The sequence below is a fragment of the Danio rerio genome, chromosome 3 (genome assembly GCF_049306965.1).
Source record: "Danio rerio strain Tuebingen ecotype United States chromosome 3, GRCz12tu, whole genome shotgun sequence".
Lineage (NCBI taxonomy): Eukaryota > Metazoa > Chordata > Actinopteri > Cypriniformes > Danionidae > Danio > Danio rerio.
In genome coordinates, this window is record NC_133178.1 from 19,854,787 (window position 1) to 19,878,001 (window position 23,215).

At 37.4% G+C, this 23,215-nt stretch overlaps 2 protein-coding genes across 4 annotated transcripts in view; both read right to left on the minus strand.

The window, feature by feature from the left end:
- Positions 1-4,645: 4,645 nt before the first annotated feature.
- cdipt (CDP-diacylglycerol--inositol 3-phosphatidyltransferase (phosphatidylinositol synthase)) lies at positions 4,646-16,638 on the minus strand. Its single transcript, NM_207088.1, is given in 6 exon segments — positions 4,646-5,571; positions 10,243-10,324; positions 10,903-10,984; positions 12,907-13,060; positions 13,141-13,275; positions 16,532-16,638. Coding segments are annotated over 6 exon segments (642 nt in total). The 5' UTR covers positions 16,575-16,638; the 3' UTR covers positions 4,646-5,425.
- A 1,330-nt stretch (positions 16,639-17,968) lies between these two features.
- taok2a (TAO kinase 2a) overlaps positions 17,969-23,215 on the minus strand; it is a 46,408-nt gene continuing 41,161 nt past the window's right edge. For all 3 annotated transcript variants that reach the window (XM_678910.8, XM_009299370.5, XM_073944292.1), the window contains one exon: positions 17,969-22,700. In XM_678910.8, coding sequence (XP_684002.2) covers positions 21,825-22,700 — 876 coding nt within the window. In that variant the 3' untranslated portion in view covers positions 17,969-21,824. The remainder of the gene's footprint in view (positions 22,701-23,215) is intronic.

Sequence of the window (23,215 nt, forward strand, 5' to 3'; positions counted from 1 at the left end):
AAAGACGCACGCAGACGCAGCTGCGGTAAATAATAAGCGGCTCCAGATCACTGCCGATAATAATTGTTCTCGCCCAATGGGATTAAACACACATGTCAGTAAATATCAATCTCACAACCAAACATATAAATGTAGATTTTGCTTGCCAGTGCACTAGCAATTAATTGGTTTCCCAGAACGTCAAAAGCTTTGCTATCTAAAATGGAAGTTTGTTTAACCGTTGTACATCACATCAACATCACATCTTGTCTGGAGAAATTATTGATTTAGTCATGGAAACTGAAGTCAATGTTCTTGTAACTTTTGCAACTGATTGTTTTTTGTGCCTCTGGGAGGAATAAATATATTGTCCTGTTTTAATTTGATGAATAAAGTTGTTTCTTTGAGTCAGGAGGTAATATTTTAGTCCCTCAGAAATTTCACAGAGCAAAAATTTTACACTAGTAATTAATATGTTTCTCAGAACATTTCCTGAACTAAGCCTCAAGGTTTATAATGGACGTTTTTTAAACCATTCTACACCAAAATCATATCTTGTTTTCAGACATTTTTGGTTTAGTCATGGAAGATTAGGAACATTTCCTGAACAGAGCTTTGAGGTTTATAATGGAACGTTTGTTTAACCGTTCTACATTACATCAACATCAAGATCACATCTCGTCAGGAGACATTATTGTTTTAGTCATGGAAAGTGAAGTCATCTTGTAACTTTAAGATCTGATAGTTTTTAGTTTTGTTTTTTTTGTCTCCGGGAGGAATACAAATATTGGCCTGTTTTAATTCGACTAATAAAGTTGTTTTTTTGAGTAAATGTATACTTTTTTTGGTCCTTTAGAAATTTCCCAGAGTAAAGATGTTTCTTAGAATGTTAACCTCCATGATAAGCTTTGATGTTCATAATGAAATGGGACGTTTGCTTTGAACGTTCGTTTACCCGTTCCACATCTCGTCAACATCAAAATCACGTCTCGTCTGCAAACATTATCCTTCCACACTGCACATGTACAAGTTTTTGTAACTTTTGGAACTGATTGTTTTTGTGTGCCTTTGGGAAGAACACAAATATTGGCCTGTTTTTTGTTTTTACTTTGTTTTTTTAGAGAAAAGAAAAAAAATAGAAGTAAAAAACGAAAGAACAAAGCGGTTGTCATAAGGGTTACAAAATCAAATCATAATACATTTGAGATACATTACCACAAATGGTTTACAATGACATTCAGACCATTTTTGCCAGTACTTGTTACACTTTTTTTTTTTTTAATCAAATTATAGATTAAAAGTCAGTCTCTCATTACAGTGTATTTCCTTTACAATTCCTATCCATTGAGCCCTTGTTGGACGATCAGCCTGAAACCATTTTCGAGTTATGGCTTTTCTGCTATTTACCAAAAGGATTTGAATTAAGTATTTGACAATAGTTGGAATAATTTCTGGTATTTTCCCAATATTGGCCTGTTTTAATTTAATTTCTTTGTGTCAGGAAATAGTTTATTGGTCCCTCAGAAATTTCCCAGAGCAAAGATTTTACACTAGTATTTTTGATACGTTTCTCAGAACATTTCCTGAACTAAGCTTTGAGGTTTATGATGCAACGTTTGTTTTTGAGGTTCTTTTAACCGTTCTACATAACATCAACAGCAAAATCACATCTTGTCTGCAGACATTATTGATTTAGTCATGGAAAAGCAAGTCAATGTTCTTGTAACTTTTGAATCTGATGGGTTTTGTGGCTCTGGGTAGAATACAAATATTGGCCTGTTTTAATTTAATTTCTTTGAGTCGGGTAATAATTTTTTGGTCCCTCAGAAATTTCCCAGAGCAAAGATTTTACACTAGTAATTAATATGTTTCTCAGAACATTCCCTGAACAAAGCTTTGCTGTTTAAAATGGACATTTGTTTAACCGCACATCAACATCAAAATCACGTCTTGTCTGCAGACATTATAGAATGTTTTTTTGAGAAAATGTATACTTTTTTTTGTCCCTTAGAAATTTCTCAGAGTAAAGATGTTTCTTAGAATGTTAACCTCCATGATAAGCTTTGATGTTTGTAATGAAATGGGACGTTTGCTTTGAATGTTCACCCGTTCTACATCACGTCAACATCAAAATCACGTCTCGTCTGCAAACATTATCCTTCCATACTGCACATGAAAATATTAAAATCTAATCAGAAATATGGCTAATTAACTGTACATAGTTTGTACTTGTTTTTTTTTATTTTGTAAGTTTATTGTATTTAATTTTACATTAAGATAAGGGTTTCACTTAAATATATTTTAACGTGCAGTTTGTTTACAAACAAATTAACCTACAGAGGAAAAAAAAGAAAGAGAATAGTTTGATTTCACCGTTATAGCCCCATACCTGTAATGCTTAGGGCCCCGAAAGTCCATCCCTGCTCAGAGCGTTCTCTGAACAGAGCTTTGATGTTAACAATGGTAGAATGTTTGATTTAAATGTTCTTTGAACCGTTCTACTCTACATCAATATTAAAATCACGTCTCGTCTGCAAACATTATTGATTTAGTCATGTAAAGTGAAGTCAATGTTCCTGTAACTTTTGGAACTGATGGGTAGGGCCAGACGAACTCTGCGGACATTTTTTGCTATTTCTGCGAAGAATTTTGGTAAAAATCTTCGGATTTCTGCAGAATTATATTGGGAGCATTGACTAAAACATTAATATGTAAAATAAAAAATATATATCTTTTTAACTTTTATTTTATGTTTAAAATGCAAATCCAATTAGATTTCACTTAATTTGGTAAACAAAGCAAGTCTCTCATATAAGATTTCTACTAAAAGACAGAAAATAATACTTTACAAACTGCACTGTACATAAATCAGATGAACATTCCCATATTAGTTACTGAAATGAATTTAAAAACTGAATAAGCTTAGATTTACTCAAGTGAATAAACAGAATTAATTATGGTCTAAAAATCTGCGGAATTCTGCGCGCGCAGATTTCGTGTGGGCCTACTGATGGGTTTTTTGTGGCTCTGGGAGGAATAAAAATATTAGTCTTGGTTTTAATTTGCCAAATAGAGGTGTGAACCTATACTGGTCTCATGGTTCGGTTCGGTTATCATGCCTTCAATTCGGTTCAATTCGATATCACGGTGCATTGACGATGCTTTCTATAAACAGTGTTATATTTTAGGAGGGAGGCTATAACAAGCTGTGTGTATAAACACACAGACATACAGCACCACACTGTCTCTCAATCAAACACACACAAACATAGACAGCACCAAACAAACATACAAACAAACAAACAAACAAACACACACACACACACACACACACATAAGCCCTCGCAACAGGGAGAGTTCGCGCTGAGTGGAGCAGAAAAAGAAAAAAAAGAAAAAAAAGAAGCACTTTTCCCTTACTGAGAGCTCCTCTCAGCGCGAGCTCTCCCGGCTAAACACATATTGCGAGGGCTTAAACGGAGCAGCGATCGTAATGTCGAGCAAAAAAAAAAAAAAAGAAACACACTTTAGATCTTTTTAGGGTAAGAGGTTTTTGAGCTATTGCCGTCTATAACTGAATGTCAGGAAAACAAAACCAACTGAACCACGCTCATTTCTGGCGCCCCCCTGGATGTACAGCACCCTTAGCATATGCCTATGGTGCCTATGCCACGGACCGGCCCTGAATTGGCTGAGTGTTGTAAATACTCGCTCTCACACCTCCCTCGCAACAGAGAGCATAGGAGATAAATGACGTCAGTACATAATAACCGGTTATGATTATTACTGAACCGATACAGAATTGTCCGCGTCTGCATCGCGGTGCACCGAAGAAACAATTAATTTTGACACCCCTATTGCCGAATAAAGTTGTTTCTTAGTGTCAGGATGTACTTTTTGGTCTCTCAGAACTTTTCTAGAGCGGAGATTTAATGTTTTTTTAAATAAAAGCAAAGCTTTGATCCTGAAAGCAAAGACGGTCAAGGTGCTCCAGGATTGGCCAGCCCAATCAGCAGAAATGAACATTATTGAGCATGTCTGGGGTAAGATGGAGGAGAAGGCATTGAAGAGGATTCCAAAGAATCTTGATGAACTCTGGGCGTCCTGCAACAACACTTTCTTTGCCATCCCAAACAATTTTATTAATCAGTGATTTGAGTCATTGCAGAGATGTGTGGATGCAGTCCTCCAAGCTCATGGGAGTCATGAACAATATTCATTCTTTTTCCACTGCACCATGACTTTATATTCTATACTGAACTTTATTTCTGTTAAGAGACAAGACTTTAGTCTAAGCAAAGTCAGAGCTTACTGTCCTAATTAAATAAAAATCAAGACATGATCATATTATATTTTGGTAAAATAAGCACAATCTAGAGGTCTTTGCCTTTAATATAAGCTTCTTCTGAAGCTTATTACTTGTTGTTCCTAAAACTTGAATATGCGACTATTGTCAGCTAGTGTATTGCTCTGATGTAATTTGATCAATAAAGAATACTATTTTTACTATTTATTTGTACTGACTTCTCTACCACATTACAATAAAACACATCCAACAACATCACACAGGATTATTCAAATGTTTTTGAAATATTAGGAACAGCTTCCCCTAACTTTTGATTTTTAAATATGAGAAACACCAGCTGGAGGGCTGCTGTAAATCAATGGCTTAAGAAATACAGCTTCATCTCGCTGTCAGGATATCTTTATTGTCAAACCACTTATTATCACAGTACAAAATGACTTGTTTTTTCACCCACAATCATATAACGCCCATATATTTCTGATCATGTATAATCACAGCTCTAAAACTTCAGACCGCAAACAGAATGTCTACCCCTCTACTACAACCTAATAATACATTCAGAAGGCTCTGGACGAAAATAATGCCAAAGCCACTTGAATCATAATGGCTTTGCGCTCTTCAAACTGATAAATATTATTTGTGACAAAAACAGTGATAGACAGGCTCAAATACAGTTCAAATCAATAATAATAATAATAATAAAATGATAAAAACAACCACCAAATACAGTAATACTCACGTGGCTTTCAGTTGAAGTGTGGAATGTATGTGCCTGCCTGTCTTGTATGTTTGTAGAAATATAGCAGTGCTATTCTAAACCCAATATAACGGCATGATATTTAGATTAACATATATAAAACAACCCCCCAAAAATAAAAATGAATATGAAAACACCCCCAAAGATGACATAAACATAGTACACTCATAGTGCAACTAGCTCCATCAACAGCACAACTAGAATAGGAATATGGATACATCTTTGCCCTGGTTTTAAGTCACTGATAATCGATATTCAAATAAATATATATATAAGCTCAGTGAGGATTTGCTAGGTCCCGTGACTGATTTCCCTCATCTACACTGGCCCACGTTCTCTCTGTGCATCTCTCCATCTATTTCTTGGTATCTCTATGTGCTCATGTCTTATTGTGCTTTGCTCCGCTCTTTCTCTCGGTCGGCCACATCGATTGCAGCCATGTTGCGGGAAGCGGTGATGAGGTGAAGGAAACTTATGCCAGACTTCAGCAGACACACCACGCCGCAAACTCCCAGCAGCCACTGCAGCCATACTGAGCAAAAACAGAGAGAGAGAGAGAGAGAGAGAGTAAGGGGTTATTCATGAACATACAAAGCAGACGATATTCAAGTTGAAGTCATCTGGGTTTCATAATATTGTGGCAGTGCATACGTAAGAAATCAGCAAGAACAGGCTGTTGAATTATTAGATGATAACACACAACCAACGTGGTGGACAATAGGACCATTCCGCTATAGTAGACCTTAAAATGTTCAGATGTTGCTTTTCAAGATTGCTCAAGCTGTAGCAGTGTGTGGGACTAGTTTCTTCTGCATCTCATTCAAATTAGGACTGCACGATATATCGTTTGAGCGTCGACATTGCAATGTGTGTGTCCACAATGGTCACATCTAGACAGATGGGATAATAGTTCAAATCAAACAAAATCAACACTCTCCAAAACTGACAGCTTTGCTCTTTCTATTGATGACTGTTCCGTTTATAGCTCTAAACAGGTTAAGAGTCTGGGTGTCTTCCTTGATAGCACCCTATCTTTTGATTCTCACATCAATAACATCACCCGGTCTGCTTACTTACACCTACTCAACATTAACCGTCTTCGCCCTTCTCTTACCCCTCCTGCCACTGCTGTTCTCGTCTATAGCCCTGTCACATCTCGTTTAGATTCTCAGCTGCCCGTATCATCACCAGAACCCCCTTCTCTTTACATCACCTCTGTCCTGCAGCAGCTTCATTGGTTACCAGTTCATTTTCGAATTGATTTAAAAATTTTTGATGTTAACATTCAAAGCCATTCACAATCTCGCCCCTCCGTATTTGTTTGCCCTCATCCACATTTCTGTTACTTCTCGCACCCTGCAATCTTCTTCCTCCCTCTACTCGTCTGTTCCCTCTGCTCGTCTATGGGCAACAGAGAATTCAGCCGATCTGATCCCGGGCTTTGGAACTCGCTACCACCTGCCATCAGAAACATTGACTCCCTCACACTATTCAAATCAAGACTAAAAACCCACTTATTTAAGATGGCTTTTAATACTCAATTAATTAATTTTATCTACACTATTGCTGTGTTTATTTTTTTGTTATTTCTCTTGTTGTTTTATTGCTCCTGTTTTATTGTACGGTGTCCTTAAGTTGGCAGAAAGGCGCCTTTAAATATAATGTATTATTATTATGAGATGATAACCTGTTTCAAGGTTTACTGCAATTTGAAATAGTCAAGATATTAAAACCGTAAAAATGATTCGTTATACCGTTTCTAGGGTATATGTAGAGGGTTTTTTATGTGTTGTGAGGAAATCTGTGTTTTTGAAGCTAATGAAGATAGTAGAAGTCAATGGTTTATTTTAATTTAAAAAATGTAGCCTGTAGATGTGTGACAAGATCAATTATGACCAGAGATGTATAGTAACGAAGTAGAACTACTTCACTACTGTACTTAAGTACTAAAAGGCAGTATCTGTACTTTACTGGAGTATTATTTTTTTCTCCTACTTCCACTTTTACTTAAGTACATATTTTCCATGAGTTTAATACTTTTACTCCGATAGATTTTTTATGTGCTGCATCGTTACTCGTTACTAGGGGTGTCAAAATGATTGATATCAGTTCAGTAATAGGTCATAACCGGTTATTACGTGATGACGTCATTTATCTCCTATGCGCGATGTCGCAATACTATGGCGAAGGACGGAGGCGCGAGGGCGAGGCGGCACAGCACTCCAGCCGCTAGTTTACTGTTAGGGAGAAATGTTGTAAAACTTCACCTCTGCCTATCTCTCGCTCTCTCACTTTAGACATTTGACCCGCCGGCCAGTTTGTAAGGTAACTTTTCCTCTCTTCTTAGCTGTTAAAGCTGTGGATCCAGACATGAGCGTGCCTCATGTGCAATTAAGTTTTCTCCACTGTGTCTATTACCTGTGATAATCGCGTATTTTTCCCGCCATGGGTGAACAGCGCTTATATTTCTAAAGCCCTTTCTGTTGAGGACAATAACCAATCATAGCCGTGTAAGACCCGCCTGTCAGCGCTCAAAAAGCAGGCGGGATAATATTGACATGAGTTTATTAGCTGTAAATGCTTGTGCTGTCTTCTGTGCATGAGTTTTGTTTGATACATCCAGAAAGAGTGTTTTCTTTGAGCAGGTCAAATTAAGGGCACAGTTTGTATATCTGACTGCTGTATTAAAGGACAAAATTTTATTACAAAAACCCTTTAACTGTCACACCAAGACAAAAGCAATAGAATTTTTTTTGATTGCATTTCTTAACTCCTAATGTCGCTAGTTAACACAATCAGTGCATTTTTATTCAACACATCACATTATTTCTAAAATATCAGCCTCTACCAAATGGTTGAGATGTTGGTTTATGGTAAAAGTACCAGAATTAATAAATATACTACAGAAAATATGAACTGTAAGACCAATTTCATTAAAAACATGATAAAAATAAATAACAATTATTACTAAATCATAGCCATAAGCCATAAAATATTTCAGATTTTCATTTATAACAGTAATATACACATTTTCCTGTTTTTTTTTTTTTTTTTTTTACAATAAAATCAAAATCAAGTGAATTAGTGAAGCAGGATTTAGTTTGCTTGTTTAGTTTAGTTTCACGAGTGCTTCCAGAAGACAGAACTCCTGTTCATTGTGGTATTAGAGAGTACAGTATGTATGTGAGTGAACATGCTGAATTATCTCATCAGTGAAGAGATTTTCTGGTTAAAGGGCCTGACGATGTGAGCTCTTGTACCATAGAAACTATTTACAGAGAAAAACAGTATCATAAGCCATGTTTCTTTTCGTTCTGCTTAATCAAATACCTAAAAAAGATATTTAAAATAAACAAAACAATTAGTGTATTTTGACTGCTTTCTTTAATAACTACATTACACAATACTTGTACTTTTACTTTCAGTACTTGAGTAGTAAATTTTGAAATAAACTACTTGCAATACTTAAGTACAAAAAATGTTGAATACTTTTGTACTTCCACTTAAGTATGGTGCTTAAAGAGCACTTCTACTTCTACTCAAGTCACTTTTTGATAAAGCACTTGTACTTTTACTTAAGTATGGGTCTCTAGTACTTTATACATCTCTGATTATGACAAGGTCTAGCAAGATTAAATCGAGACAAGATTTCTCGTCGAGGTGAAAAGTTGCCTTTTGAGTTGTGACGTTATGATGGAGCATGAGGGTGAAATTAGCATCGAAGACTGGAGGCAGGCTTGGATTTGAACTGCAAATCAAGTGCTTTGCACACACCTGGCAACCCAGGCTGGCCTCAGAGTTACACGTGTCATTTGGTTGCTTGGGCGAGAAGCCAGTTAGTAGTTTATAGCTAACTATAAAGTTTGCAAGTGCTTTATGGCATAGAATTCATTCAAACAGAAGTAAAAAAAAAAAAAAAAAAAGTTTTTTTTTTTTTTAAAGCACCTAAATAGTTTTGTAGTTTGTGATTTTTTCAGTTAAACTAAAATCTATTTTCTGTTCATGTATTAGCAAATATTTTGTTAATATTTAAAATTAATAATAAACTATTTTCCATTCACATAGGCTATTAGCAAACTTTTTTGCAGTGTTTGCATGCCCTTTACTCCATAGAATTCATTACAATAGAAGTAAAATAACATTCATTACAAGTTGATTTTCAAAAAGCATTTAAGTAATTTTGCAATTTGTGATTTTCTTTTTCAGTTGAATAAATGACGATTTCTAAAAAAAGTGTAAAAATCTCGTCTTGTGTCATTCTCATCAACGCAATCTCGTGTCTCGTCTCATCTCGTGGAGTATGCATCTCGTCACACCCCTAGTAGCCTGACATGCTTACTGTTCCAAAATATTATTAATGTTTCCTAAAATGTAATATATTATGTTAAATGGGGGGAAAAGTTGTTGTTTTTTACTAGGCCATTAAAAATTTATTATTTTACAGCAGTAAAGCCCAGCCCAGGGGCCTGTGCACACTAGGGGCCCCTGCGAGGGGGGGGAAAATAAATTGGAATAAACGAATAAAGCGATTCACGCCCATCATCGTTTGATTGACAGAGACAACTAAACTAAAGAGCGCAGCAGACAGCAGTGTGAGTGGCGTAGCTCGTAAAAAGCATGGCAACATGTTTTGACGCAATCGATCATGAACCCGGTTCGAATCCAGCGCCTGATGAACTCTTTTTTTTCCCCTCACTACATATCAGATTTTGCCTACTCTTCATCACAAGGAAGACAAGTAGGAATCATTATTAAGTGTTCATAGCACTGGATTGGAAAGGTGTTATATCCAAATCAAATGCATTACAAGTTTGTAGAAGTTATACATTGAAAATACCCTTAAATATACATTTTAATACTGCTTCAGTGAACTTAAACAAGTATATTAAAATCCATTCATTTAAACTAGCTGTATTTTTTTTCAAAGTATGCTTTAAATGCTTTAAAAATAGGTTAAATCTTTGTAGACTTAATATATATGTACTGTATATCATTTATTAAAAAAAATGCGGGCAATACATTATAGATTAATTTTATTTAAAAAATATTATATTAATCTTACTTTCTAATTTAACTATAGGGATGCAGCTAGGTAGCGGGCCTACAGGACATTGTGCCCAGGAGAATTCTTAATCCAGACCTGATTCAAAGCCACTTCAATAAATAAACCTGGCTGGAGGAAATGAAATATGCTGATACTCACCCTGGGGTTCTTCGATGTAGTACATTATATACAGCAGGCAGAAGAACAGCTCATTCCCCATACACATGAAAAACAGCACCGGCTTTAAAAAAAAACAACAACACTGATGTCATGAAAGCCAATAAACACTTTTAAAGACATATATGTTTGACTACAACTGGTTAACAAGCAGAATCTCACTAGTCATGTGCCTTTAATGCGAGTTCTTGACTGTGGTGTCGTTTACACTAATGCGTTTACATTTTAAAACACATTCGTTTTATTATGGTTACACCGTTATCAACACTACTCCAGCATCGTAGACCCCCAAAAACAGTGTTATGAAAACTATGTAGAGAGTCTGCAATGCAAACTTTTGTAAATATAGGTGTGGCTATCCATGGTCGCTATCCGATTGGTCTTCTGGACCATATTGCTGACTGATTGGTCAAGACCCTCTCATATTACCTTTAAAACTATACTGTTATCCTGTACACTAGCATGCTGGCAAAATATGTGCCTGTCCAGTGAACTTGAATGGTCAAATATAATGTGTTTTAGGTTGAATGGTGTGGATGGAGGTTTTCCTTCAGAGCATCTTCATTCTAAAAAGCCGCTTTAAAACAGAAACGCACTAGTGTAAACGACATCTGTGAGTGAATGCGTGAATGATTGCTTTACCCTGGATGTATAGTACAGCCGTAAAATGGGGTTGCCAGAGAGATCAATGGCCTTATGACTAGTGGCTCCCTTCATCATGGAACTGGAAGAAACAAAACAAACACTCTGATGATTAGCAATATATCAACACTGTATACAGGGTGGGTCATGTTTGTGGATACACCTTAATAAAATGGGAATGATTGGTGATATTAACGTCCTGTTTGTGGCACATTAGTATTTGTGAGGGGGCAAACTTTTCAAGATGGGTGGTGACCATGATGGCCATTTTGAAGTTGGCCATCTTGGATCCAACTTTAGTTTTTTTCAATAGGAAGAGGGTCATTTGACACATCAAACTTATTGGGAATTTACAAAATGTGCAGCACCTGAAACTACGGATACTGGAAGCCTATGCTGGCATTTCTCCTGCGGTGTTGCTATCAGTGGGAGAAGAGGGCTGAATTGACAATCCAACACAATGGGCAGCACATTGAACACATTTTATAAGTGGTCAGAAACTTGTAAATAACTCATGAAAGAATAAAGTTACGTTAAAACCAAGCACACAGTTGTATTTCGTGTGAAATTCTCAATAAGTTTGATGTGTCAAATGACCCTCTTCCTATTGAAAAAACAAAAATTGCATCCAAGATGGCCGACTTCAAAATGTCCACCATGGTCACCACCCATCTTGAAAAGTTTGCCCCCTGACATTTACTAATGTGCCACAAACAGGATGTTAATATCACCAACCATTCCCATTTTATTAAGGGGTATCCACATAAATGGCCCACCCTGTATAAATAAATAACAAATTTTAACATTTTTGGATGAATGCTTTAAGAGGACTAATAAATTGAAGATTTTGATTAAAGGGTTAGCTCACCCTAAAAAATTAAGATATTTAAGATGAAATCTAAGAGCTCTCTCATCCTCCATAGACAGCAAAAGTCCCAAGCAACCATTGTCCAAAAAGGAACCATGGATGTTTAAAATAGAATAATTCACATTCACGTAGAAAAGACTTTAGTAACACATAAGAAATTAATTATACTTCATTTGTCATTTCTGTTTTATTATTATTATTTCTGTAAAAATATTAACATTTTACCGACAAACATTTTGTATTCAGTGGGTCCTTGGGTTGGCTGAGGATCTGTAAAAGGTGGAAACCCCTGGGCTAGAGGTATAACCCCTGCTCTATATGGGAGATATTACGGCTTCAAATGTGCATTTTATCAATAAAAGTGCTATTGTTAGTGGATCTGCATTAATTGTGGTTGCACATTTAATTTGGAAGCTTCACTGCAATGGAAATCAGTCTGAAAATTAGACTAATGAAGCTTGCATTGGAGAAGGTGGCACTGGCATCACAAGATTCACAAATCAACAGTCTACTCAAAATAACTATGTTGGATGATCCATACCAATTTAGAGCAGGATAATTTGTAAACCTGTAGATTTTTAAGGGTGCTCAATGGCTTCTTACTAATTTATGTACTGTATGCAGCAGGGGTGTCAAATTGAGTTGCTAAAGGGTCGCACCCCTACAATTTAGTTCCAAACCTTATTCAACATGCTTGCCTGTAGGTTTCAAACAAGCTTGAAGGACTTAATTAGTTTGATCAAGTGTGTTTAATTAGGGTTAAAACTAAACTGTGCAGAGCTGCGCCCTCCACCTTTCGACACACCTGGTATTCAGAACATCCAGTGATGCTTACAAGGTTTCGCATTGACGACATATTATGTTAAGCCAACCCAGAAATAAGAATCACCCTGACTCTCTTGATAAAACAAAAATGCTAAAATAAAAGAATTTAATTTCCTTGATAATTTTTGTTTTCCCCACTGTAAACCACGTATTAATAACAATCCCTTTGACAATCAAAAAACACACACAAAAGCTTTAAAAGTGTTGACTCTGGGACGATGGAACCCTCCCAAGTTCAAAAATGCCTTTTCCTTTGCAATTAGGACTTTTTCCAGCAGCTCTATTTTAAATAAAAGATTATTTAGACATACCTGTGCAGATGCAGCCAGTGACTGGCCACGTCCAGACACATGCTGAGCTGGAACAGAAAAGTGTAGGACGGGTACAGCAGTGCCAGGTTCACCAGCAAACACATGGTGGCACAACGATCGGTCAACATGTCCAGCATTGCACCAAATTTTGTACCTAAGGACGAGGCACGAATGAGTACAGAGTAGGAAAGACACAGAAAAAGGAATAATGTACAACACCGAGCTGCAAAAGACCTTGATTGAGCGCACGGGCTGCGTGTCCATCGAAGGCATCCAACAGGGCACTCAGCAGGTAACAAAACACTGCTGGGCCTGGGCAGCAGGGCATCAGGAAGAAGGACACCAGAGCCAGTACGATACGGGCATATCCTATTAAACGTGTGGGAAAAGATACAAAGGAAGCATGAGTGTACAGTGGGAACTCACTCACTATTTACTTGTTCAAAATCTCCTAGACTTTCTTTCTTCAGTTAAATATGAAGAAGGTATTTGGAAGAAAGCTGAAAACGTCGAACCATCAACTTTGATAGGAGGAAAAACAAATACGATGGAAGTCAGTGGTTATAGGTTTACAGATTTCTTCAAAATATATTATTTTTTCTGCAACAGAAGAAAAAAAGTCTAAGAGGTTTTCAAGTAAAGGTTAAGAAAATGCTGACTATTTTCACTTGTGGTTGAACTATCACTATAAAAGTTATTAAAAAACATTAGAATGGTGTTATATGTTTATAATACTAATAGACCGAGTACTTGACGACAAACCCGAAGGAAGATGGCACAATAAATGTCAGTGGCACCGACATACCACGCATGAAAAAATTCGAATACCTCGGATCGGTGATTACAGCTGATGGTGACCTGCGACCTGAGATCACTGCGCAGATCAATGCCACATGGACAAAATTTCCTGCGACAACTGGCGTGCTCTGCGACCGTCAGATGAAGGATTATCTGAAATCGAAAGTCAATCGAGCAGTAGTTCTTCCCGTCGCCCTGTATGAAGCTAAATGCTGTCCGATCACGAAGACTGCCGAACGACGTCTCGCTGTGAGGGAAACGAAAATGCGGCGATGGATCAGCAGAATCACCAATCAATTTGCAATGATGACATCCGACAGCGATATGGTGTAGCACCAATCAGAGACAAAATGCAAGAAGCCTGCCTTCGGTGGTATGGCCACGCACTACGTGCAAGCGAATAGTCTTTTGCAAAGAAGGGCGTCAACATCAATGTTGAAGGAAAACGTCCGAAAGGTCATCCAAAGCAGCGATGGCTTGATACGTTACATGACGACCTTGTCGCCGCACGACTTCATCCTGACCAAGCCTTAAACCACGATAAATGGAGGACTTGTTCCAAAAGAGCCGACCCCGCAACCATATGGGACTAAGGCCAAAGAAGAAGAAGTTTATAAAACTAATGTACTTGCATTTTCACAATTGCTTCAAAGAATGCTCAAATCCCAAGAAACATGCTATTTAATCTAGTGACATGGGCCATGCTTTGTTTCTCCAAAACAATGACGTCATACAACCCCATTATCTGGTTTGGCTTTATAGAAAACAGGAAAACACCAAAGATGTAGTGTTGTGCATTTTATTAGACTGCATAGAGCAGCATTTTTCACAGAATCTTAAAATGTATTTGGTGTAATCAATCAGCGCTGCTACTTCACAAGTTCATGAGCAATAAACTGTGAGCGGTGGACTTTGATATATTAAATGATCTGCGGCTTTCGTGCTTCATCTCATTAGTCTCATGATTCATTCCATTCATCCTTATACAGTACGTCCTGTAGGATGTAATAAAGATGACAACTCCCATATTTCCACACTTAATCATGGTGTCTGTCATCAAACTACACCGTTGTTTGTTGTGAATAAGCACCCTCTTATGGTGAAAATTACACAGTGAAATTGAAGTTTAGAAGAATAGATTGCCACTTCCAAAGCTACAGTTGAAGTCAGAGTTATTAGCCACCCTTTGAATTTTATTTTATTTTTAAAATATTTCCTAAAATATGTTTAACAGAGTAAAAAAAATTTCACAGTATGTCTATTTTTTCTTCTGGAGAAAGTCTTATTTGTTTTATTTTGGCTAGAATAAAAGCAGTTTTTAATTTTTTTAAAAACATTTTAAGGTCAAAATTATTGGCTATATATATATTTTTTGATAGTCTACAGAACAAGCCCTCGTTATACAATAACTTGCCTAATTACCCTAACTTGCCTAATTAACCTAATTAAGTCTTTAAATGTCACTTTAAGCTGTATAAAAGTGTCTTGAAAAATATCTAGTCAAACATTATTTACTGTCATCATGGCAAAGACAAAAAAAAATCAGTGATTAGAAATGAGTTATTAAAACTATTGTTTAGAAATGTGTTAAAAAAATCTCTACTTTAAACAGAAATTAGGGGAATAAACAGGGGGGCTAATAATTCGGACTTCAATTGTATATAGTACACAACAGTGGTTCTAAAAGTGGGGGTCCCAATGATAATCTAGTGGAAATTTGCTGTGTCGCCTCACAGCAAGAAGGTCCCTGGTTCGAGTCCCGTCTGGGCCAGTTGGCATTTCTGTGTAGAGTTTGCATGTTCTACCCGTGTTGGTGTGGGTTTCCTCTGGGTGCTCCGGTTTTCCCCACAGTCTAAAAATATGCCGTGTGGGTGAATTGAATGAACTAAAATTGGCTGTAGTGTATGAATGTGAACGTGAGTGTATGGGTGTTTCCCAGTATTGGGTTGCGGCTGGAAGGGCATCCGCTGTATTAAACATGTGCTGGATAAGTTGGCGGTTCATCCCGCTGTGGCGACACCTGGTAAAAAAGAGACTAAGCCGAAGGAAAATGAATGAATAAATGAGGTTTGACTCTGAGACAGTAATATTGTAAGGTGGGAAATTACTTTTAAATAACAGAAACAGGAAATGCATAATGTATTACAGTTTAGAAGTAACTTGCACAAGACTGTTAAATTATGAAGAAATAAGAGGGAGTACTACAAATTAATGCACACAAGTGCTTACAAGAAACACATCTGAACACGGTCATTTGTCTACGCTGCACACTTGTTTTCAGATCACTGAAAATGTTTTATAGTACCAGGAGGAGAAAGTGAAGTCAAACAAATGTTGGTTTAATGATTGCATACGTCACTAGAAATAGGCCAGTAGATTTGAATGAAAGGTCAAATCAAGGCGTTTTAAAATAGGATAGCGAGATAACATGTAAATGACACATGGTTCAGATATTCATAATATATATTCTGCATTTAGAATGAAAATGATTGAAATTAATTGGTTGTAACGTGTAATACTACGCCAACTTTAACCCTTTACACTGTATTTACAGTATTAGTAAATGAATGTGCTGCATCAAATGAGCTTCATGGATTACGATGACAGCCAATAGCATCACGCAAAACATCCGCAGGAAGTCAAACCAACCGATGTCACAATCATTTACAATACTTTAAAACATCACGAAGAAAGCATTTATGAGCTATATATTAGATGTTTTCACGAAACACCATTACTTGTTGTCATTATGCTGCCGTTGAATGTGCGCAGAACTCTATTGCGCGCTGACGATCTGTTTCCGTCAACTTGCTCGACTGACACTCACCGATTAAATTCGGGACGAACAGGAATATATTTTCTTCGGTCATGATGCCGAGAGTTTCTTTCTTTGGACGGAGCTCCCTGAATTTGTCTTCTAGCTTTCTGTTTCCCTCAACTCCCTCTGACTGCTGGAGGACTGTAGATGAGCGTGGCGCGTGACGTCATGTTTCCTGTACGCGCGCACGCCGCAGAATGAATCCTCCCCTTTAATTGGCAAGCGCTCAGTCTGCGCGGTCACAGGCCGCAGCTGACCTCAGATCAGCTGTTCTCTGACACCACTGTGACAGTGCCGTATTATAACAGGTAACTAGCAAAAACATCTATTTCTGTCTGTCTGTCTGTCTGTCTGTCTGTCTGTCTGTCTGTCTGTCTGTCTGTCTATCTATCTATCTATCTTTCCATATTTCTTATTTTTCTTTTCATCTAATCTTATTTCTATCTATCTATCTATCTATCTATCTATCTATCTATCTATCTATCTATCTATCTATCTATCTATCTATCTATCTATCTATCTACCTTATTTCTTTCTAATGTCCATTAATCTATCCATCGATCTTATTCTATATTACTTCTTATCTATATCCATCCATCCACCTTAAAATGCTTAATAATTTAATACAAGTGATCGCATTAAACTAATGTCCTAAATGTCTTAAAATGGTGTCCCTCGACAAACGGGGGGTGATTCCACAATCAGTAATTGTTTTAATCTTTCTTAATGTATAGTTTGTCCTGTGAAGTCTGTAAAGTCGATCTTGCTGTTCATTTTGGCTAGAAAGAGATTAATATTCTCAGACAAGTCTTTTCTAGGTAACAAAAAATTGGTGCAAAATATAATTGTGAGCATTTTAGCAAACCAATATTATCTGGTAGAAAATGTTTATACTGTATTCATTTAACTTGCCATAAATACTTCTGCATAATAATATAACAATTATAACAAATATAACAATTATTAGAAAACATTGAGTTATGTCATTAAATAATTGTAATACGTGTACAGTTTAATATTAGTTTATAGGTCTAAAAACATTTTTTAAAACCTAGCTACACTTTACGTGACAAAAGGAATTTCACTGGAGAATCATTTAGTACCATAGTTGTATGTGTGCTATTTAGCTATTTTTTTAAAGACAAATTTATATTAATATATATTTTAAAGTTCATTAAACAAGAACACTGGTGGTGATAATAGATTATACATTAAAAAAAGCAAAAAATAAATGCCATAATTGTGTCTAGGACTAAAAATAGTACCAACATGTTGTTTTCTTTTTACAAGCATCCAGTAATTTCCACTTAGCACAGCCTCTGTCTCTATGGAAACGATCTTTTCTCTGTACCTTCAGCAAGGCAGATGAACATTTTGTCCATTCAGAAAACAGCCCGGCGGAGCTGAGAGAACACAGTGCAGAAACAGATCACACAGCAAAGCACATTCGGTTTGTATCCTTTTTTTAATGACTTGTTAATCATTTTCTGTACAAGTTCTATAGCCCATGTGTGTTAAAGAGTCCTGTAATCATATCACCTGAACGTAATTTGGCCTTTTATTATTATAATCAGAGCTCCCTGAACAACCATACTCTCCACCAGCTCCAAACACTGCAGACGATGACAGTCAATTTCATACATTTACCACCTCCAGATTAGATTACCGCCAGATACTGAAACGCCCCCTTTAAAGAGAATACACTAAAAGAATCCAGCATGTGTTGCTGTAAACGCATTACATGGCAGCCCAGAGCTACAGACGGGCCGAGGATTGTTTGTTTAATTTCTCCTCTTCTGTCCACAGATGTTAGTAAGCGAGTAAGAACCTAAGAGGGAGGAGCAATGAAGTGAACACTGAAAAGTGATTGGCCAGGCACAGGGAAGTGAGGTACTGCACTGAGAGTCCAAGTGAACGCTGGTGTAGAAAGAGAGCTGGCAGTGTGGGAGCACAAAACATTTCGGAAAAAATAAAAAATAAACGATGCAACATCACTGACAAAACCTAGCTTCGTAGTTCACCGCGTATGCTGGAGATTTTGGTTGTCAATGTAAACACCTTGTGGAGTTGTTTTGTAGATACAAAAATATGCCAAAACAATTAGGTAATGCAATCCAGAACGTAAAATGTAAAATGGAGAGGAAAAAAACAAACTTACGGATCATAGAGCAGGTTTTGAGACACTTTACAGTCGTCTAGAAATGTTCTATACAGCTAAAATCTCTTAAAATGGTCTGTACAAGTTTAATACTGGCTCTAAAATACTACTCTCCTGACAACGCACTGCACAATAGACTCCTACCCTGAGATGTAACAAGGAATGCTGGGATAGGTAGTCCTTTTTTTGTTGTTTTTTTTGTTTTGTTTTTTAAATCTAAAACAAGACCGTGACACTGTAATATTTCCCACCTAGTGGTAAGCATTGATAAAAATAATAATAAAAAAAACCTTAAAATTAGTGTACAACACAAATATTACAGCGGCAGTAGTTGTAACAATAATGACAGTATCTAATTTGTTTTCCCCATCTCACTCTCCAATTCACATAGCAAAATTATTATTACCCTATATAAGAGTTAGTGCTTGTATATACACACACACACACACACACATGTCGTAGAAGTACAATATAGATCAAAAGTGTGAGCAGGAAACAATCTTTCAGCGTTCTCCATTAAACCTCCGGCGGGTGATGTATTATACACATATATATATATATATACTCAAAGTCATATATAAACGTCTGCTGTGTGTACGTTTGTATACAAACGGTCTCTGTACATCAGTCTCATGCGCGGAAACTCAACTCTCTTATGGACATGTACATCCTATATACACGGGCAAAAGAAATGGCTTATTCACCTAGCCAGGTTCAATCTCTTTTTCAAAGTAACGAGCGCTAAAAACAAGCTAAATTACAGCCCAAATTGCAACTTAAATGGCAGCTTGTCCTTATAAGGACGATGGGCGGAGTTGCTTTTGCTTAGCCTCTAGATGGCAGTATGACATATGTGGCATTACTTTAAAACAAGCTAAACACGTTTCAAAATAAAAAACGCCTTCTGACCCTTGACTCGAATACAAATGTACAGTTAGAAACCTATCCCTTGATAGATGTTCTTTTAGTATTGTTTATTTTTAGTACTATCTACATAATTACACAAAGATCAGTTTAATCACCCTTTTAGTTCCTCAGTTTACGCCTGGTCTCCCTGAAACTTGCTACCGCACCTTTCTATTGCATCCGACTTGCTCCCGTTAGCAGTAGAATTGATGTTAGTAGGACTCATCCTCTCCTGGCTCAGATTATCTGGCTCAAACACAAAAGTCAATGAATCATTCTGCCATTATTCACTCGTCCCTAAATCTCGTAAAGATGTAGTTCAACATTTGTCATCATTTACTCACCCTTGACCCAAACATGAGTTTCTTAAGATATTTGGAAAAATGTTGTAAATCAAATAGTACTTTCCTTTTCTACAATAGAAGTCGGGATCACTTTATTTTGATGATCATCTTAGGTGTCAAATTCGATTCCTGGAGAGAAACAGCTCTGCACAGTTTTGCTCCAACCTTAATCAAACACACCTGATGCAACTAATTAAGTTCTTTAAAAGAGTCTCAAACACCTCGATTAGTTGGATCAGCTGTGTTTAATTAGGGTTGGAGCAAAACTGTGCAGCGCTGCGGCTGTCCAGGAATTGAGTTTGAGATCCATGCTTTAATGCATTTTGTTGAATTTACAAGTTACATTCTCAATAGATTGTTTGGTGTGGTTAGGGTATGGTTAGTGTAAGTTGGCATGTACTTGCAAAGTTTCTTATAGTCAGTTAAATGTCTGTTGAAGGAGCAGTATCTAAGCAGACAGTCTACTTATACTCAAATAAAAATTGGCATGTAGTTGCAATGCAACTTATAGTCAACAAAATGTCCACTAGGGACCATTAAAATTAAGTGCTACCTAATTTGCACTTTTTTGTTCAACAAAGAAACTGGGTGAGTAAATAACAGAAATATTCAATTTTGAGTATCGATCCCTATAATGCTGCTCTTTTTCCATATTAAGTACTATGCAAACTATGGACTATGCGAAAACCATTTGGCATTTATAGTTTAAGTACTATTTTTATTAGATTTCAGACATAAACATTGGTTTGCTAAAATAAAACATGCTTTGTAGTCACTTTTATGGTTCTTATATGGTGTTTTCAGCTTCATTTTAGAACTTGGGAGTCAACCAATCAGCATGTAGGGTTCGTCACAACGTTTCAGAGAATAAATAATGACAGACTATTCATTATTTTTGGCAAAATATTCCACAGAAAATGAACTCAATTGCACTAAATGTACTCTTCCTGTAATGTTAAAGTACTATTTTTGATATTCAGACATAAATCTTGGTTTGGTAAAAAAAGACGGTTCGTAGTCACTTTTATAGATCTTATATGGCGTTTTCGGCTTCATTTTGGATCTTGAGAGTTGACCAAACAGCATGTAGGGTTCATCACGTTTCTGAGAGTAAATAATGAAAGACTGTTCTTTTTTGGCAAACTATTCCTCAGAAAATTAACTAAATTGAACTAAATACACTCTGCTTAAAACAATCCAAAATTAAGTGTAAAATAATGAAAAAGTTGCGCAATGTTAAAGTACTATTTTTGATTCATTTTCAGATATAAATCTCAGATTGCTAAAATAAAAGATGGTTCATAGTCACTTTATGGTGTTTTCAGCTTCATTTTAGATCTAGAGACTTGACCAATCAGCATGTAGGGTTCGTCACAATGTTTCCGAGAGTAAATAATGACAGACTTTTCATTTTTTTGGCAAACTATTCCTCAGAAAATGAACTAAATTGCACTAAATGAATTCAGCTTAATACGATCCAGGATTAAGTGTAAAATAATGAAGAAGTCATGTAATGCTGGAACATTACACATTTCAACGTGCAAGAAATCACCTGGACATACACCGGCAGAATCCAAGAGAGTTTAAAAATAAACCAACCAGCTGAAGATGAGCCCAATCTACAGTATTGGCACCACTTATGTTATTTTTGTCCTCCCGCCCACACACGCAAACACACAACAGCATAGCTTTCTGCTTCTGTTACAGTACATCTCGTCTTATCAGTTCCCGATCTAAACCCTGAGCCCTCCCGAATCCCTTGGAAACCCTGAGATCTATCTTCTTACAAGTAAAGGTTTGCCCATCTAAAAAGTCCTCTCTCCGCCTTCCTGCGTGAAGGCCTTCCCTCTAAAAAAATAAAGAAATAAAAATGGCACCATCTGAACTTCGCCCTCTAGGAATACGACAGGTGAGATCCGTTGGAGATGTGTGACGTCACTGAAGTACTCCGGCTCAAACCTCCGTCTCCGCCTGACCCGCCGGCACCTCCACCTGAGGCTGTTCTTCGCAGGGGCCCGGGGCTGTTTCTCAGAGCCATCAGACTGGGGCCTCGGACAACCAAACCTTCGCCCCTTCCTCCGTAGCCACTCTGAGAGGATGAAGATGAGGAGGAAGATGGAGGAGAAGAGGAGGAAAGAGAGATGGGTGGAGGAGGCGGCGGTGGAGGGAGGAGGGCGAGGGATTGGGCAGAAATGTGATGCGAGTGGCCATGAGAGGAGGATGAGGAAGAGTGGTGACCTCCTCCTCCACTTCCCCACTCTCTCTCTCGGCTGTCGCGGTACAGGTGTGGGGTGCTCTGATGGTGGTACTGCTGCGGGATGTAGCGGAGGTGATGATGCGAGGAAGATGATGATGATGATGATGCCGATGAGGCGGAGGAGCGAGAGCCTGGATAGGCACGGGCGGCCATGCTCTCCAGCTCCCGGTCTCGATCTCTCTCCCGACTGGACATTTGCTCTGCTCGGCTGAATCCGGCTGTGCTGTTCTGACTGCGCCAGGAGGGCGGCGCAGCTGAGTTCTGGACACCATGGCTCCACTGGCTGCCTGAGCGGGGGACAGGACGGGACGGCCAGCCTCCAGGCCCGGATGAAGGAGGGTTGGAGTAGCCCTGATTGTAAGCCTCAGCAGGGATGCCACTCAAAGCCATGTTACTGAAGCCCAAGCGCATGCTCTCAGAGTCAAAAGACTCTATTTCCCGAGCCTGTTGTTCAAGCAAAGCTCGGATTCGCTCTGAGCGCTCGTTCTGCAGAGACAACATCTCTTCCTCAATCTAAAGACAAATGTGTAAGAGAAAAGCAAGAATTAGAAAGTTTTTTTTTTCTCTTTATAAAATTAAAGTCCACTGAGATTACACATGATGTGACAGTGCAGCACAAAACAACCCTTATTTTGTCATTTGTTTTTTAAATGACAAAAACCATTACAAAATTAAGTAAATATCATGTTCCATGAAGATAACTTGTAAATGTCCTACCATAAATGTAGTTTTAAATGAGTAAAATGCATTACTATTGTCATTTGATAAACAATACAGCAATTATTTATATTTCAAATGCTGCATACATCTAACTTTTTTTATTAAAAAATAAATAAAACTCTGAAAAATCACATTCATAAGTATTTTTTTTTTGCTCAATACTTTGTTGATGCACCTTTGGCAGCAAGTACAGCCTCAAGTCTTTTTGAATATGATGCCACAAGCTTGGCACACCTGTCTTTGGGAATGTTTGCCCATTCCTCTTTGCAGTACCTCTCAAGCTCTATCAGGTTGGATGGGAAGCGACG